Source organism: Electrona antarctica (assembly GCF_951216825.1).
Source record: "Electrona antarctica genome assembly, chromosome: 13".
Taxonomy (NCBI): Eukaryota; Metazoa; Chordata; class Actinopteri; order Myctophiformes; family Myctophidae; genus Electrona; species Electrona antarctica.
Window position 1 is genome coordinate 44,730,750 of NC_136794.1, and position 17,943 is coordinate 44,748,692.

The following is a 17,943-nucleotide window of genomic DNA, read 5'->3' on the forward strand; positions in this document are numbered from 1 at the left end:
AGAGAGAGAGAGAGAGAGAGAGAGAGAGAGAGGGAGGGAGAGAGAGAGAGAGGGAGAGAGAGAGAGAGAGAGAGATAATAAAACAATTGCTGTCGGGCAGAAACCAGCTAACTCATAAATCAATGCTATTGAACCCACTTTACGTCTGTGTGTTGGTTGAAAACATATTGAACCAATGGCCGGTGTGAGCTTGCCACCATTGGTGTGTGAATGTGGGAAGTGAGGACGCTGGCGTCGACTGTTCGCCGCTTCACCTCCCAATGTATGAATGAATGAACCATTGTAAAGCACTTTGAGCACTTGGAAAAGCACTATAAAAATGCAATTCATTATAAAAGTATTAAAAAGTGCTTCTTACAAAACTATAGCTAACTGCATTTGATCCTCAAACTGTGTGCTAAACCAGCTAACTCCACTCCACCGCCCTCTCCCCTGCGGCAGAGCATCCAGCTTAGAGATCCACTGTCAGCTGTTTTGACAAAACCTCCTATTAAACTCCACTTGAGCTGGATTGGGGTAAAGTGGTGTTAATCACACATCCAAGTCTCTGACAATAGTAATAGTAAATTGTCTCGGACAATTATAATACCATCTATTCTGTATTGTAATTGGTGCATCATTGCAATTACCTCTCCTCTCAGAGATGGAGAGAGAGAGAGAGAGAGAGAGACAACAAACATAACACCTGCGTATATTGTATCTTTCATTTAAAGTGCTTCCAACCTAATCCTATTTACTTTAAATTTGCGTAAGGTGCTAATCTGAACGTGAAGCATGCAGGGCAGCCCCAGTTTATGCTGACACACACCAGGCTGATACGGAGACAAATTAACATAAAAAGCAAATGGCCTGGCACATTTTTGGCCAACAAGAGGTCAGGGAGTTGGCAGAGAGATAAAGTGGCAAGGGCCTTTCCTCTGGGACATGTTGGGGACGAGGACAGCGGAACAGAGAGTTACTGTATGTGTGTGCAGTGGAAGAGAGAGAGATATACACTTATGACCACTTATTTTAGTTTTAGTCATAGTCTCTTGAATAGTTTATTTAGTTTTAGTCACATTTTAGTCACCTGGAATGTTTTAGTGTTAGTTTATTTTGGCGGGCCTTGAGGCCGTCGCAATGACTGTTTTTACACTTGCTGAAAATAGACGATCTACAAGCTCACAACGCGTCGCACTGTGGCACATTGTGCGCTTGTAGATCTGCTATTTTCAGCATGTGTAAAATGACTTGTGTCTTTTACTTGTACCGGATCTCTAGACACAATTTTTAGTCTAGTTTTTATTTGTTGACGAAATTGTCAACATATTTAGTCTTATTTATAGTCACCATAGCTTTGTTTTCCATTTAGTTTCCATTTAGTTTTTGTCAGTGAAAAATAAAGGTATAGTCGACGAACATGTTTCGCCGTAGTATCAGTCAACACCAGTGTTGTTCAAGTTACTTTTAAAAAGTAAAGAGTTATAGTTAGTTACTTATCTAAAAAAGTAACTTTTTTTAGATAAGTTACTTTACTTTACTTTACTTTATGAACGTAACTTGAAAAGTTACTTTACTTTACTTTAAAAAATAATAATATAAAAAACGATTTAAAAGAAGGTTTTTTGTTCTGCCGCACAGTAAGAGAAAAGACAACTCCCTCCTAACATTATGAAATGTAGTGGAACAATAAAACATGTTCAGAAATTTTGACAGGCATTGTAGCCTCAACTTGCCTTCAAAACAAATGGTGCTGTGCAAATTTGCAATATGAAAAAAAAAAGAAATAATCAAATAAAAAATGAGTCCATATAGGCCTATTTGCAGTGGTAGAGAGATATTCTAATTCATCAAATGTATTTTTGAGCTCATCTTCCATTTTAGAATATTCACTGTTCAGGTATTTGGAAAATGTATTTCTGCACATTAGCCCTGCTTTCACTAGTATTTTGCTGACCAGTGCTCTGAAAGGAACAGACTCCACCGTTGAGGGGAAGCATTTCCTCAACAACATACCTGGCAAGTGGCAATCATTTTGTCAAGTTGACTCTTGGTGACATGCCTCTGTGGCGATTTCAAATCGATCTTTGTCTGTTTTGGTGATGTGAGGCAGCCTAGCTCATGGACTGATTTAAGATGCTTACTTAGATTTGCATTGTGGACAATGCTTTCTGTCCGCCACATAATTAGCATTTTCACCTCAATGCTTTTCTGGGGGGGAGAGGACAGCCCTATCACTGTGCCCGGGGAGGTGGCCACGGGTCCCCGGTTGCATGCAACGGTGTGCAAGGCTAACGCACGGCTAACGTCAGGCACTGTGCTGCGCAGGAGGGACGCAGCAGTAATAATAAAGGCAGTACGGGGAATCGAATCACACACAGCGGGGACACTCCATGGCATGTTAAAACATTTCCTTGACCCGCAAGTACTCAGATAATGCTTGTATTTCCAACCTACAAAGCATCCGATCTCGCTGTCATCCGTATTTGCCATTGTAGCGTGTGGTAATAATGTTCGTTCAACCGGCGTTTTCTGTTTATGCGTTACGAGGGTTTGTGTGTCTGAGTTTAGAACTGTTTACCACAGCCATACGAAAGACCCGCCCTACTCTGTCAGACTGTCTCTGATTGGCTTACCCTGAAATCTGTCCCTACGTTAGCCAATCAATGACCTCTTCTGCGACATGCTTTGTTCATGTTAGGGTGCGTAGCCATGTGGGCTCAGAGGCTAGTATGAGAGCACAAACGAAACTGTCAACACAGTACAACACAGAGCGCAGCAGTCAGCACAGAGCCTGTATGACAGACTCACGGCGCTGTATGGGGAAACTTTTCACTTGGATCATACGTTGACATAATAACGCTATAACGCGGGTAACGCTCGGACAATAACTATAAGGCCGTTATGGAATAGGGAAATGTAAAGCCTCCGTTACAAGTTACTGCAAAAAGTAGCGCCGTTAGGTAACGTAATGTGATGTAAGGGCGTTAGTTACAACACTGGTCAACACTGGTGCAGCGGAAGAGGGAGTGTGTACACGTACAGGAGTGTGTGCACGTACAGGAGTGTGTGCACGTACAGGAGTGTGTGCACGTACAGGAGTGTGTACACACACGTACAGGAGTGTGTGCACGTACAGGAGTGTGTACACGTACAGGAGTGTGTGCACGTACAGGAGTGTGTGCACGTACAGGAGTGTGTGCACGGAGTGTGTACACGTACAGGAGTGTGTGCACGGAGTGTGTACACGTACAGGAGTGTGTGCACGTACAGGAGTGTGTGCACGTACAGGAGTATGTACACGTACAGGAGTGTGTGCACGTACAGGAGTGTGTACACGTACAGGAGTGTGTGCACGTACAGGAGTGTGTACACGTACAGGAGTGTGTGCACGTACAGGAGTGTGTGCACGTACAGGAGTGTGTGCACGTACACCATGCGTGTGAGTTCTTGTGAGGGAGCACAACTGTGCTGGACTGCATGGTTTGCTATCAGCATCCATGCCCTGCATGATAAGGCCATTGGAGCAGTTCCATATTCTCCTGTTGTGTGTTGATGGGAATTGAATAGAGCAGGGGTTCTCAACGTTTTTGGCCGGGGACCCCCGGAAATGCTTTGGCAATGTCTCGGGACCCCCGCCCCGCCCCCTCCCGACCCCCAATATAAATTGACCGCTACAATAACCTTAAACCATTTTGGGCGGGAACCCCTTTTGGTGTTTTAAGCATTGTTATAATTTAGCTATTGAAAAATAGCAGATCTACAAGCCCATAGCGCGCCACCGAGTGGCGCGCTACGAGCTTGTAGGTCTGCTATTTTTGAAAAATCGTGGAAAAAGAAAAGAAAAAAAAACTTTTTTTTTTTTTTTTTTTTTTTAATAATTTGGGGACCCCCTAAAATAATTTGGCGACCCCCCGAGGGGTCGCGACCCACGGGTTGAGAACCCCTTGAATAGAGGTTTGTCTGGGAGACCCAGATACCTACAGGACCCTATACTATACAGTACAGTATATGCATACGCCACTTTGAGGCACAGGCCTACTTTTACTAGAGACTCTGGGGGAATGCAAAACGTGGCGCCCCCGTACAGGTCAGCAGATATGTATACTGTAGCTCCCTTTTTTCTTTCTTGTTTTAACCCATTTAGACCCGAGAACGAATGTCTTCTAAATCCTGACACTTTTCTGAAAAACCCAATATGTTTCTATGTCAGTCGTTCTCAAACATTTTCACGTCAAGGACCACCACAAATATATGAAATTGGCCGCCGAACCCCATCTGAAAATATGTAGTTCCAGGGACCTCCCCAGAAGCAAAGATTTGAGTTAAAAACGTTTCAAAAATAGCAGATCTACAAGCTCATAGCGCGGCACTCGGTGGCGCGCTATGAGCTTGTAGATCTGCTATTTTTCAACAGCTAAAGCATGACATAATGCTTAAAACACCAAAAGGGGTTCCCGCACAAAATGGGTTAAGGCTGGAGCTGTAGAATTGCATGTGTGCCAAGAACAGACCCGGGGCGTCTTCCCCGTCCCCGTCCCCCCCCCCACCCCCACCCCCACCCCACAGCCCAATGCTAGATTACCATCAACCTGGATCTCTGGTGCCGCCGCCGCCGCCGTGGGATATTTGTGCTTTTTCTTTCAACGCATTTTGTTTTGGGGTCACTTTCCTCGAAAAACTACTTGTTTAAACTTTTTTTTAATTGATGACTTCTTATGGCACACAGATATTTATCATCAGGGAACTTTACCAAGCAGCCACACTTCTTGAATCTCAGTTCCTCCTACATGTACAACAGCTTGATTGAGAACGTTTTTTTTTATTATGATGATGATGATGATGATGATGATGATGATGATGATGATGATGATGATGATGATGATGATGATGATGATGATGATGATGATGATGATGATGATGATGATTATCGTATACATGAATGCCCCAGAATCACATCTCCGTACATTAGAAACACGGGCGGCGGTGGTTCAGGGGTAGAGTGCCTGGATGGGAACCGCAAGGTTGCCAGTTCGAACCCGGGCTCCCCCAGAGTTACTGTCGAAGTGTCCTTGAGCAAGACACTGAACCCCTAATTGCTCCCGATGTGCTGGTTGGTACCTTGCATGGTTTCCTCTGCCATCGGTGTATGAATGTGCGTGTGAATGGGTGAATGTAATGCACAATCTCTGTAAAGCGCCTTGGATAAAGGCGCTATATAAATGCACCATTTACCATCATAAATTTAAATTGTATGCTTTTGTTTTAGGGTTTTTGGATGTATGCCTCTTTGACACTTTAGAAACAAGCGATCAAAATAAAGGATACAAAAACACAAATAAAATAAACACGTCATGATCAAAGTTCACAGACAGGGGGCAGCACTGACCTACTGAATGGTTTTTGATGGTCTAGCTGCCTCCTAAATTCAGTCATTATTTAACCATCAGCCCTGGTTTGAAATGATTTGATGATGATCCCTCTGCTAAGTGGAGGCCAAATGGGGCGCTGAGCGAAGGGTCAAACGCAGCGACCGGCAAAGGAAGAGAAAATGGTGGAAGCATCTGACACTTGTGATTGTCTGGGTGTTGGAGGGGCGGGACTCGGGAGACACGTTAGTTGGGATCCCTGCATCGCAGCTCCAGGAAAACCCTGCTGTAATTGGCCAGTATAGTCGCTGTGATTGACAGTTCTCGTTTTTGCAACTATGCCTAATTCTAACCCTAACCTCAGTAAAACTATACCTAAACCTAACCTTAACCCTAACCTCAGTAAAACTATACCTAAACCTAACCTTAGTAAAACTATACCTAAACCTAACCTTACCCCTAACCTCAGTAAAACTATACCTAAACCTAACCTTAGTAAAACTATACCTAAACCTAACCTTACCCCTAACCTCAGTAAAACTATACCTAAACCTAACCTTAGTAAAACTATACCTAAACCTAACCTTACCCCTAACCTCAGTAAAACTATACCTAAACCTAACCTTACCCCTAACCTCAGTAAAACTATACCTAAACCTAACCTTACCCCTAACCTCAGTAAAACTATACCTAAACCTAACCTTACCCCTAACCTCAGTAAAACTATACCTAAACCTAACCTTACCCCTAACCTCAGTAAAACTATACCTAAACCTAACCTTACCCCTAACCTCAGTAAAACTATACCTAAACATAACCTTACCCCTAACCTCAGTAAAACTATACCTAAACCTAACCTTACCCCTAACCTCAGTAAAACTATACCTAAACATAACCTTACCCCTAACCTCAGTAAAACTATACCTAAACATAACCTTAACCATAACCTCAGTAAAACTATACCTAAACCTAACCCCATAAAACCTCAGTAAAACTATGCCTGCCCGGGAGCCAATCAGAGACATGGTAAGGCGGGTCTCTCCTGGAACGTTGGTGGGATTCCAAATCAGACTGAAGTAGATATAGTAGCACGAGTCCTCCCGTACTCACGAGTCCTCCAGTACTCCCGTTAAACTTTCCAACAAACTCCCGAATTGTACCATCACACCTGTATATTACCGTATATTAACTGTATATGCTGCTAAACTTGAGGTTTACGGGCAAATCTATAGTGCCCATAATTGCCCGTTAACTCCTCTTTTCACGCAGTGAGTGCTGTGTGACACATGCAGACTTAACCCATTTTGGTGTTTCAAGCATTATGTTATGCTTTAGCTATTGAAAAAAGCAGATCTACAAGCTCATAGCGCGCCACCGAGTGGCGCGCTACGAGCTTGTAGGTCTGCTATTGTTGAAAAGTCGTGAAAATGTGCCTCAAATCTTTGAATATATATTCTTTCAGATTTTAAGTTTTTAATTCAAATCTTTGCTTCTGGGGAAGTCCCTCCCCGGAACAACATATTTTCGGCGGCATATTACATATCATTTCTGGGGTCCTTGACATGAAATATTGAGAACCACTGATATAGAAACATGAGGTTTTTCAGAAAAAATGATATATTTCGACGTCAGGCCTAAATGGGCCTGACGTTACAAGTTAACCCTGTTAATGAGTCACGTACATCGTACAGTATGATGTTGAATGGAGTCACACAGAGAGCCGTGCTGAGTCTCCATACCTGGGAGTCGGATGGTGGGCAGATGTGACAGTGATCAAACACATGCACGGCATCCGACAACAACAACCATCCACGGCTGCCTGTCATGCTAGCTGACAAGTGACAACTCACTTTATTTATTTTTCTGTTGCCACGGGCAACAAAGCTCTGCGCAGAGCTTTTCTTGTTTCATCACTTCAAATGTCACTTAATTGTTTAACCTGTATCCTGTATGAATTCTGTCTCCTCCTGATAGCAATGATTACATCACAATGTAGAGCTTTTTTGCCACTTATTTTAACAACACATTATCACTTACACCTTTAACCCATTTTGGGGCGGGAACCCCTTTTGGTGTTTTAGATATTATGTTATAATTTAGCTATTGAAAAATAGCAGATCTACAAGCTCATAGCGCGCCACCGAGTGGCACGCTATGAGCTTGTAGGTCTGCTATTTTTGAAATATCGTGAAAATGTTTATTTCAGAAAACTGGAGGATTTAGAATATTTTTTTTTAATTTTGAGGTCAGGCCTAAATGGGAACTGTTAATTATACGTCCCATAGCTGGTGGTGACGGGGCGTTGGCATAGCAACCGGACCAATGTTAAAAGCTGCCATGGGGCTCAACCAGTATATACGTTGGGGTGCGTATATATACGGATAAAGTAGCGGGGTCCGTGGCGCAAAAATAATTAAGATGCGCTAAGATTAAAATGCTGGGACACTGTGGATTTGACTATGATAGTGAGTGGGTCATGAACATGTGTACGCTTTACAAATAGATTAGCCTAACACTTTACATGTAGCTGTTGTCAATGTATTTAAATCCCATAACCTCATTGCGTATCAATCCTGACAGGCAGGTACGTTAAGGTAATAGCATTATCATCATCATCATCATCATCTTAAAATGATTTGCAAAAGTGTCATCAATTCCCCTTTATCCTCACAATCAATTCAATGTTGTTTCTTCAATATCTAAAAAAACTAATGTAAACTAATGTAACTCGGGTTGGATTCATTTTTATTTGGAATGGCACATTCGGACATATCGGCAGTGTGCACGTCGGTTTTCTGAAAAACCCATGTTGCTATAGGCCTATCAGCGGTGCTCAAACTTGTTCATGTAAGGACCCCTCAAAATTATATGTATTTGACCGCGGAACCCCCATCTGAAAGAAATATGTGCCAAGGACCCCCCCGAAGAGAAGATTTGTGTAACAATGTTAACAATTCAAAATGAGTTGAATTCTTTCACTCCATGCAAGGTTGTACATCTGCTATTTATGAGAACCACTGTTCTATACAAATCTTCTAAATCCTAAGAGTTTTCAGAAGAAAAAAACAACATGTTGGTAATATAATAAATAACTAAAATCTAAAATGACATAGATGCTTTCTCGGTTGTTGGGTTAACATTATCACTCAAGGAGAATTGACACTTCTTGGTGTGATGTGGAAGGGTATAGACTAGAGGAGGCTGAGAGACTATACTCAAAACAGGCCCAAAACATCCAGAGTATCAACCATAGGCTGGAGCGGTTGGCTTAGGAAACACTGGTTAATGCAAAACATATCCCCAAAACGATGAATCTTGGAGCGCTGGTGTTATGATAGACCTCCATGTATTACTGCAGGTTATGGATAATATCCATGATAACAGCAGTTCTGCTTCTCTACCATCTCTGCTTTCGTCCCGTCTCAGAACATTTTGTAGCTGATACTGTGCATTGGATCAAAATGGAATCCCTTTTTTATTAATATCAGCAGCATTGGGCATCAAAAGCTTTCCATTTAAATGACTTGGGCAGAGAGTTGGGGACAAGATCGAGCAGCAGCAATCTTCAGGGTTATTACACGACAAGTATTGAAAAAGAGGAGCAGATTGGCTTTGCCTCTGAAAGGCCATCATGGTTTATTCCCTGCCTCTCCACGCTTAACCCATTTTGGGCGGGAACCCCTTTTGGTGTTAGCATTATGTTGTGCTTTAGCTATTGAAAAATAGCAGATCTACAAGCTCATAGCGCGCCACCGAGTGGCGCGCTACGAGCTTGTAGGTCTGCTATTTTTGAAAAATCGAAGAACGACGACTGACATAGAAACATAGATTTTTCAGAAAACTGTCAGGATGTAGACATTGTAGACATGTAGATGTAAGACATTTTTAGAATCTAATCTCAGGTCAAAATGGCTTAAAGTGCTTCCATTCCTCCATTCCCACCAGCATGCCAGTGGGGGACATACTGGATCATATTTACATTTGACAATTTCCCATAAGGGGGAAAAAAAAGTACATTCACTTTCCATGTGATATCGCCGCTATCTGGCAGAATCCTTGTAACCATTTCAACTTCGTTTTCATAACTGATAACTGACAAAACTGTGACAAAATGAACAACATGGAGGTTGTGGGTTCGAATCCACCGTGCTGCAACCGGCTTTGTCGAGCGTCTACTAACTACACGAACACAATTGGCCCGTGTTCAGAGGAGGGAAGCATTGCACGTACTCCTACTGGCTGGGGTGGCACCTGTCACCGGGCGGGGAGTGTTGGGCGGGAAGAGGAGGACGAAGGCTCTACGGCTCAGGGGTGCCCAAAAGGTAGTAGATCACAAGGGCTGTGCAGGTAGATCACATGACATGCCCCTAAATAATATTTAATTTAAATATAAAAAAAACTATTTTTGGCATCTGCCTCTTGAATTAAGTTGACATCTAAAAGGGCCTGTCAGCTCAAACCCATAATGCAATACTTTGTTTTCAAGAGTCTTGCTGCTCACAAATGTCAGGTACATTTTTAAACTACAGTATTTTCAGTAATGGAATTATAATTTTTTCGGTGGGTAGATCTTGTTGAGCTGGTCATTTTCAAAGTAGCTCTCAAGTCAAAAAAGTGTGGGCACCTCTACAGTCTACGTCCTCCTGGTAGGGGCTCCTCACTGGCGAGGTGAGTCAGTAGGCCACGACTATACCGGCAGCCAAATCTAGCCTGAATCAGATCTGTGCCTCATCCAGATTGATTGTCTGATGCAGACGGGTGACATACAAGTCACATGGAATACGTTTTTTTTCCAATGTGACTTTTAAGTTGAGCCACATTCAGAGGTGGTTTCAAATCTGATTCAAATCTGATTTGAGGAGATCCGTCTCGGTCTGAATGCAACAACCTGATCTAAATCAGATTCCATGTGACTTGTTTGCATTTAGACTTATTTAACACATTTTGGGCGGGAACCCCTTTTGGTGCATCATGTCGTGCTTTAGCTATTGAAAAATAGCAGATCTACAAGCTCATAGCGCGCCACCGAGTGGCGCGCTACGAGCGTGTAGGTCTGCTATTTTTTAAAAGTCGAAGAACGACATGATGCACCAAAAGGGGTTCCCGCCCAAAATGTGAAACATAGCTTTTTCAGAAAACTGTCAGGATGTAGAAGACATTTTTGGAATCTGATCTCAGGTCAAAATGGGTTAAACAAATCAGATTCCAATCTGGATGTGGCACAGATCTGATTCAGGCTAGATTTGGCTGCCAGTCTGAACACACAGATCGGATCTGGTCACTTGTAAACGGCTGTGTGAACGGTCGGGCCAAAAGATCGGCTTTGAGAATGAAATCAGATTTGAATCAGATTTGACTGCAGGTCTAAATGGGGTCTAGATACGATAGCAGTGACAACACAGACATGTGAAATTGGGGAGAAAACGCCGTAGAAAATAATTTGCTACTCTAAATAAAATGAAAAATTAATAAAATAGCTTTATCTATTGTTGCGAACGCAGTGAGCACTAACTATGAGACCTAGCAGAACATGTCTGTGTGTGTGTGTGTGTGTGTGTGTGTGTGTGTGTGTGTGTCACGCTGTAACACCACCCGCCCGCCACCAGAGGGCGCAGCTGTATCACACACAAAAAACACACACACACACACACACACACACAAAACTTAACTTAAAAAAAAACTTTAAAAGAAAAAACTTTAAAAAAAAAAAACGTACAAAAATAAACTTAAAAAAAAAACTTAAAGGAGCATTCAGTGATTTGGGTGATTTGGAAAACCACCCAGTCCGCCCTGGTAACAAAATGTGCACATGCACGCTCTACAGTGGGGGGAAGTGCAACAGGCCAACAGCATGTGCACCAAGGCCCGCCCCCACTCGATCATGATTGGAGGAAGGCCCCACTCATCCTGATTGGATGAAGGTTTTGCCACCCGCCACCAAAACTGAAACTAGGGTTTTTTGACCCCAGGGGCTCACTGGGGACAGGGAGGAACTCCTTATCAGCACACTCTATAGTAGGGAGGATTATCCAGGAAAAAAATAAAAAATAAGTGATATTTGAATTAAGTCAAATCACTGAATATACCTTTAAAGAAAACGTAAAAAAAAAAACACACGCGCGCGTCTTACTTGTGTATAATACAGTATAGATTATAATCAATATGCTGTACCATATACCATACCGGATAGGAGTGTACATGCAGTTTGTTACTCCTTTGCACTTTTCAGAAGAAGAATAAAGAGTGTCACCGACTGTCACTCTTCATGCTAATGTGCGATTAACACTGGAAATAATAGCGTAGGGAGCGATTAAATGGGTGATTATACTTCATCACGCTACGCCGGTCCGAAGTCATCAGATCAAAGCTGATGTGACAAAGGAATGTGTTAGGGTTGGTTTAACAAGGAGACTGGGCACATGGTGGCGGAACGCCACAGCGGGAAGTATAGCTGCATGATCTGGGGCGTTTAATCTGACAGAGAGAAAATGGACCTGCAAGGGATTCATTGAACACTTCTTGGCAGGGACGGATTAACCCCCACAAGGGCCCCTGGGCCGGTAATATTTGCAGGGCCCCCATAGCGCAACGTGCGCGTGACATTTTCGTGTTTTTCTGTGTTTTTATCATCTTTTTAACCTAAATTTAACAAAATCAACAGCCAATGAAGGGCCCCAGGAGCACTTTTCAGGGCGTCAAACCTAGTACCTCACGGTCCAATTTCCCCGAAGGGCCCCTGAGAGCCAAGGGCCCCTGGGCCACGGCCCCACTGGCCCAATGGCTAATTTGTCCCTGCTTCTTGGCTGCTTTGCAGCAAGAGAGGCTGGGTCCATAGAACGAATGTGACTCTTTTTGATACAGACCTGTATCAAGACTGATCAAGACATTTTTTATCCAAAATGAGTAAATAGCACAGGCAGACTCTTCACATAGAGCAGGGATGTGCAACTTTGACGACAGAGAGGGCCACTATAGTTCCACACTCACTCCAGAGGGCCACTATAGTTCCACACTCACTCCAGAGGGCCACTATAGTTCCACACTCACTCCAGAGGGCCACTATAGTTCCACACTCACTCCAGAGGGCCACTATAGTTCCACACTCACTCCAGAGGGCCACTATAGTTCCACACTCACTCCAGAGGGCCACTATAGTTCCACACTCACTCCAGAGGGCCACTATATTTCCACACTCACTCCAGAGGGCCACTATATTTCCAAACTCACTCCAGAGGGCCACTATATTTCCAAACTCACTCCAGAGGGCCACTATATTTCCACACTCACTCCAGAGGGCCACTATATTTCCAAACTCACTCCAGAGGGCCACTATATTTCCACACTCACTCCAGGGGGCCACGTTGCATATTTCTGTCATAGCAAAAATAGCCGATCTACAAGCTTGAACTTGTAGATCAGCTATTTTTGCTATATTTGAATTGATATCCTGAATTATTTTTTCCTTTTTTTAATTGGAATCCTGAAAAGTAACCTTTTTTAATTTTAATTTCAAATACATTTAACATAAGTTAACTTCATGAACTAAATACAAATACATTGGACATAAAAAAAAATAGAAAAGACAATGACATTTTAATCCTAGTCATTAAACTACATATATAGACTGAAGTAATTAAAGCAGGTCATGTTTGCATGTTTGGAAAATCAGTATTCCGCTAATAACCTGGGGGCCACATTAAGTGGTGGTGGGGGCCGCATGTGGCCTCCGGGTCACCAGTTGCCCATGTATGTACTAGAGCATGTCTGAAATAAATGTCAGAGCTGAAATCGACATGTAAATATGAAATAAATGATTAAACACGAGGCTAGCTCCTCTTCCCAGTGCAGAGCTACACATTTCGTCGGAGGACCCTGGGCGCTTTCAAGCTGAAAATAATGCATCTTTTGGAGAGGAGAGCCGATCATCAATGCCACGTTTGAGCAACCTACGTAAAGCTCAAACCACACCAAAGGGTCAGGTCGGGCTGGGACAAAACGGTTTTTTTAAGGTAGATCACAACACTCATTGCAACTCAACGGGTTGTATTGGTGTGGTCTACCTTAAAAACAGTTTTGTCCCAGTCGTTTGGGCTTAACCCATTCTGGGCGGGAACCCCTTTTGGTGTTTTAACTAAGCGTTATGTTATACTTTAGCTATTGAAAAATAGCAGATCTACAAGCTCATAGCGCGCCACCGAGTGGCGCGCTACGAGCTTGTAGATCTGCTATTTTTGAAAAATCGTGAAAATGCAGCACAAATCTTTGAATATATATTTTTTCAGAAGACTTCAGGCCTCTGCCAGTCGGAACCATTCACGAAATCACGATCTATAATCTCGCGAGCCAGACTGTGCCACATTGGTCTTTATATAGTCGTTCAGATATATCTTAATATAAATGGAAATCGTCTAGTATGCATAGCTTTACTTGCAGCTTAGCAAACAAAAAACAAAAAAAAACACATGAATATCCAAAGTGCTCCTCCACTCAAAAATGCTTTCTGTGGACTCGGCCCCAGAGAACTATAGCGTGTGAAAACGTGTACGTCACCAAGAGGGAGGCGGCGTCTGAAAAGCTAGGGACGGCCCTCTCGTGGGCATTCAATTCTAGCCCGCATCACTCAGAATAGAGTGACGGTGGTATGTTTTTGTAAATATTGAGCTCGTTCTTGGCGACAACATAGTGAACCAACACCAGGATGGATAGAAAGAACGTCGGGCCCAAATACATTACAAGGACATGGAAAATGTTGTGAACAAACACGGCTGTGCTTAGATACTTTGTTGAACGTTATGTCTCTGCACCCGTGCGCCGTACAGCCGAGATCCAAGCCATTCTACGTATTTTTGTAAACTCGTCAATCTGGGTTCCATGGTGCTGTCTCCATGCTGGAAAGCTGAACATCTAATTCCGTTTTCTGGCTCATTTCCTCGACGCGACCTGCTGTGGCACTTATTTACTGAGCAAGTCTGCACCATTGTGAGGTCAGTTTAAAAAGAATAACGTATACAAGCACACGGATAGTCGCTCAATGTAAACAAACCAGACAAGCCAGCAAGTATGGCGACCGCTACCACGTGACACATATGTTGACGCCCCTCTCCAGGAGATTTTGGTACACCCTATATCCTACAGCAGGGGTGCCCACACTTTTTTGACTTGAGAGCGACTTTCAAAATGACCAGCTCAACAAGATCTACCCACCAGAAAAAATATGATCCCATTGCTGAAATGTGTTTAAAAATGTACCGTGGGCTTTGGAATAGCGTCGCTGTCGTTACATACAGCAAGACATTAGCCAAAGACACTTGGAATGGGGAAATTGGTAGGGTGTTTTTTGTATAACGTTGTAATGCTACCGACAACAAATATCAGATTCCAAAATTCCAAATTTAAATAAAATATATGTTTAGGACCATGAAATGTGACCAGATTTGACTGAGAGCCTGCCATCGCGCAAATTACAGCTTTTCACCAGAGGAGAAAAACCTTTCTTTTTTTTTCAAAATGAGTTTATAGCACAGGCAGACTCTGAAATAAATGTCAGAGCTGAAATCGACATGTAAATATGAAATAAATGCTTAAACATGTAGCTAGGTGTAATGTTAGAGACCACAGAAGTGAACCTTTCAAGCCTGTTTTCTCAACTCGCTGTTTTCTGCAAGACATTACTCTATAAGCCATATCTCCAAAACTGGTGGGTCAAACTGAACAACCAATATGTCAATTTGAAGCTATGATTCCCTGCTTTCATATGACGTGAAAAAACGAAAATTCAAAAAAATCCAATGGCAGTCCCTCAGTCAAATTTAGTCACAAATGCTATGAAGCCTGTGATCTACCTGCAAAGCCTTTGTGATCTACTGGTAGATCGCAATCTACCTTTTGGGCACCGCACACCTGTCCTACAGTATAGAGTTACAATCCTTTTGGTGATGAACTTATTGGGCTTGGAAGATACAGAGGACCAGGTTCTGATCCATGCGATAAACTACATCCAAAACATCTTGGTGACGCAACTTATTGTTTAAAAAGAAGGAAATAAACATCCCCAGAGAAACCGAGACAGGATCGTGTCAGTGGCCCAAAAATGACACGTCCCATTAAATTGGGCCCAAATGGGCAGAGCTATAGAGTGCTCCTGTCACTGTGTTTTTCTGGCCATTTTGTGTGTGTCATGGGCAAAAACAAACAAACAAACAAAAAAAAAACATCCTGAAAAGTCCTGAACTCTTGTCAGTGTGTCTGACTCTACCGTATACATTTCCTGTGGGAGTAAGTTTAGAAAAATATGAAATGACACAATAGGTGTGTGTGTGTGTGTGTGTGTGTGTGTGTGTGTGTGTGTGTGTGTGTGTGTAAATGGTAAATGGTGCATTTATATAGCGCCTTTATCCAAGGCGCTTTACATAGATTGTGCATTACATTCACACACACATTCATACACCGATTGCGGCGGAAGCCATGCAAGGTACCAACCAGCACATCGGGAGCAATTTGGGGTTCAGTGTCTTGCCCAAGGACACTTCGACATGTAGCCAGGAGGAGCCGGGATTCGAACCGCCGACCCATGGATCATTGGACGACCTGCTCTACCTCTTGAGCCAGTCGCCCCACTGTGTGTGTGTGTGTGTGTGTGTGTGTGTGTGTGTGTGTGTGTGTGTGTGTGTGTGTGTGTGTGTGTGTGTGTGTGTGTGTGTGTGTGTGTGTGTGTGTGTGTGTGTGTGTGTGTGTGCGTGTGCGTGGTTCGTACCTCTTGTCATCTCTGTACCATTCGAACTCTGGCGTCGGCACGGCGGTGGCATCACATTGCAGAATGCCCATGCGACCCACCTGGGTCTCCGTGCTCTGGGTTTTCTGTATGGTCGGAGGATCTGAAACACAGTCGCAAATAATGAAGACATGCGTTCAACCTCCTGACACTCATTAGCTCACTCATTAGCACTCATTAGCCTGCAGGCCATAGAGTATATATATAATAGAGACTGAACTGGCGCGAAGCTCCGCCCCCCCAGCCCAGCTGCACGGGGTTTCCCGGTCATGAATCCACGGGTCCGCCTGTAGTCCCTCCTCCTACCACTAGGGAGGAGAGCTTCAACGTTGGAAAGTCTGCCTGCCCCCTTGCTGCAGGCATGAGACAGACATACGTCCCATAGCCTGGAGGGATGTGACACTCTGATTGGTTCAGGAACTAAGATTCTGCCATTTGAGGCTGACATTTCTAAATAAAATGCCCAAATTAACCATTTCACCACGTCTTTAAGTTTAAAACGAGTAATACACTGTCTGGATGTCATCTTGAATGAGATTAAAAACGGAATAGTTCTGTAATCAGAAGCAGTTGTGTTTTGAGCACGACGCAGCAACGGGAATAAAACAGGTGCACTAAATCAATCAATATCTATCTATTAGGGCTGCAACTAACGATTATTTTCATGGGAGTGTGGAACTAGAGTGGGTCTCTGGAGTGAGTGTGGAACTATAGTGGCTCTCTGGAGTGAGTGTGGAACTATAGTGGCTCTCTGGAGTGAGTGTGGAACTATAGTGGCTATCTGGAGTGAGTGTGGAACTATAGTGGCCCTCTGGAGTGAGTGTGGAACTATAGTGGCTCTCTGGAGTGAGTGTGGAACTATAGTGGCTATCTGGAGTGAGTGTGGAACTATAGTGGCTCTCTGGAGTGAGTGTGGAACTATAGTGGCCCTCTGGAGTGAGTGTGGAACTATAGTGGCTCTCTGGAGTGAGTGTGGAACTATAGTGGCTCTCTGGAGTGAGTGTGGAACTATAGTGGCCCTCTGGAGTGAGTGTGGAACTATAGTGGCTCTCTGGAGTGAGTGTGGAACTATAGTGGCCCTCTGGAGTGAGTGTGGAACTATAGTGGCTCTCTGGAGTGAGTGTGGAACTATAGTGGCCCTCTGGAGTGAGTGTGGAACTATAGTGGCCCTCTGGAGTGAGTGTGGAACTATAGTGGCTCTCTCTCCATCGGCAAAGTTGCCCACCCCTGACTTACAGTTAACGACCACGTTGACATATTTGACGTCGGGCGTGGCCACATCGTTGCTGGCCTTGCACTCATAGCGTCCCGCCTGGTTCCTCATGACGCCTGTGATGTCCAGGTACTCCTCTCCATCCAACGGCTCCGCTGGAAACACACAATACACTTCACATTAGCTATCTCTGTTTTCTTTGTAAAGCACAAATTGGATAATTTCTCCAATTCTAGTTGTCTACTTTTTGTTTTAGTTAAGTGCCATAACCGTGAAGAGAAGAGGTGAGAACAGAGAGACAATTAATCAGTGCAAATTAGGGAATGTGAGAAGAGAGGAGAGATGAAGGGAAGGTCATAAGGAAAGGAGAAGAGAGAAGAGAGATGAAGGGAAGGTCATAAGGAAAGGAGAAGAGAGGAGAGATGAAGGGAAGGTCATAAGGAAAGGAGAAGAGAGGAGAGATGAAGGGAAGGTCATAAGGAAAGGAGAAGAGAGAGGAGAGATGGAGGGAGGGAGGGAGGTGAGAAAAAAGAAAGAAAGGATAATATAATAACTATATTTCCAGTGTTTGAATACCATACATACATACATACATACATACATACATACAT

General features: G+C 43.5%; 1 protein-coding gene across 2 annotated transcripts in view; it reads right to left on the bottom strand.

Annotated features, from left to right (window-relative positions):
- LOC306935841 (limbic system-associated membrane protein-like) overlaps positions 1 to 17,943 on the bottom strand; it is a 669,232-nt gene that overhangs the window by 11,107 nt on the left and 640,182 nt on the right. For both annotated transcript variants that reach the window (XM_079519104.1, XM_079519103.1), the window contains 2 exons: positions 17,356 to 17,487; positions 16,102 to 16,222 (listed from right to left, as the gene is read on the bottom strand). In XM_079519104.1, the coding sequence (XP_079375230.1) occupies positions 16,102 to 16,222; positions 17,356 to 17,487 (253 nt within the window). The remainder of the gene's footprint in view (positions 1 to 16,101; positions 16,223 to 17,355; positions 17,488 to 17,943) is intronic.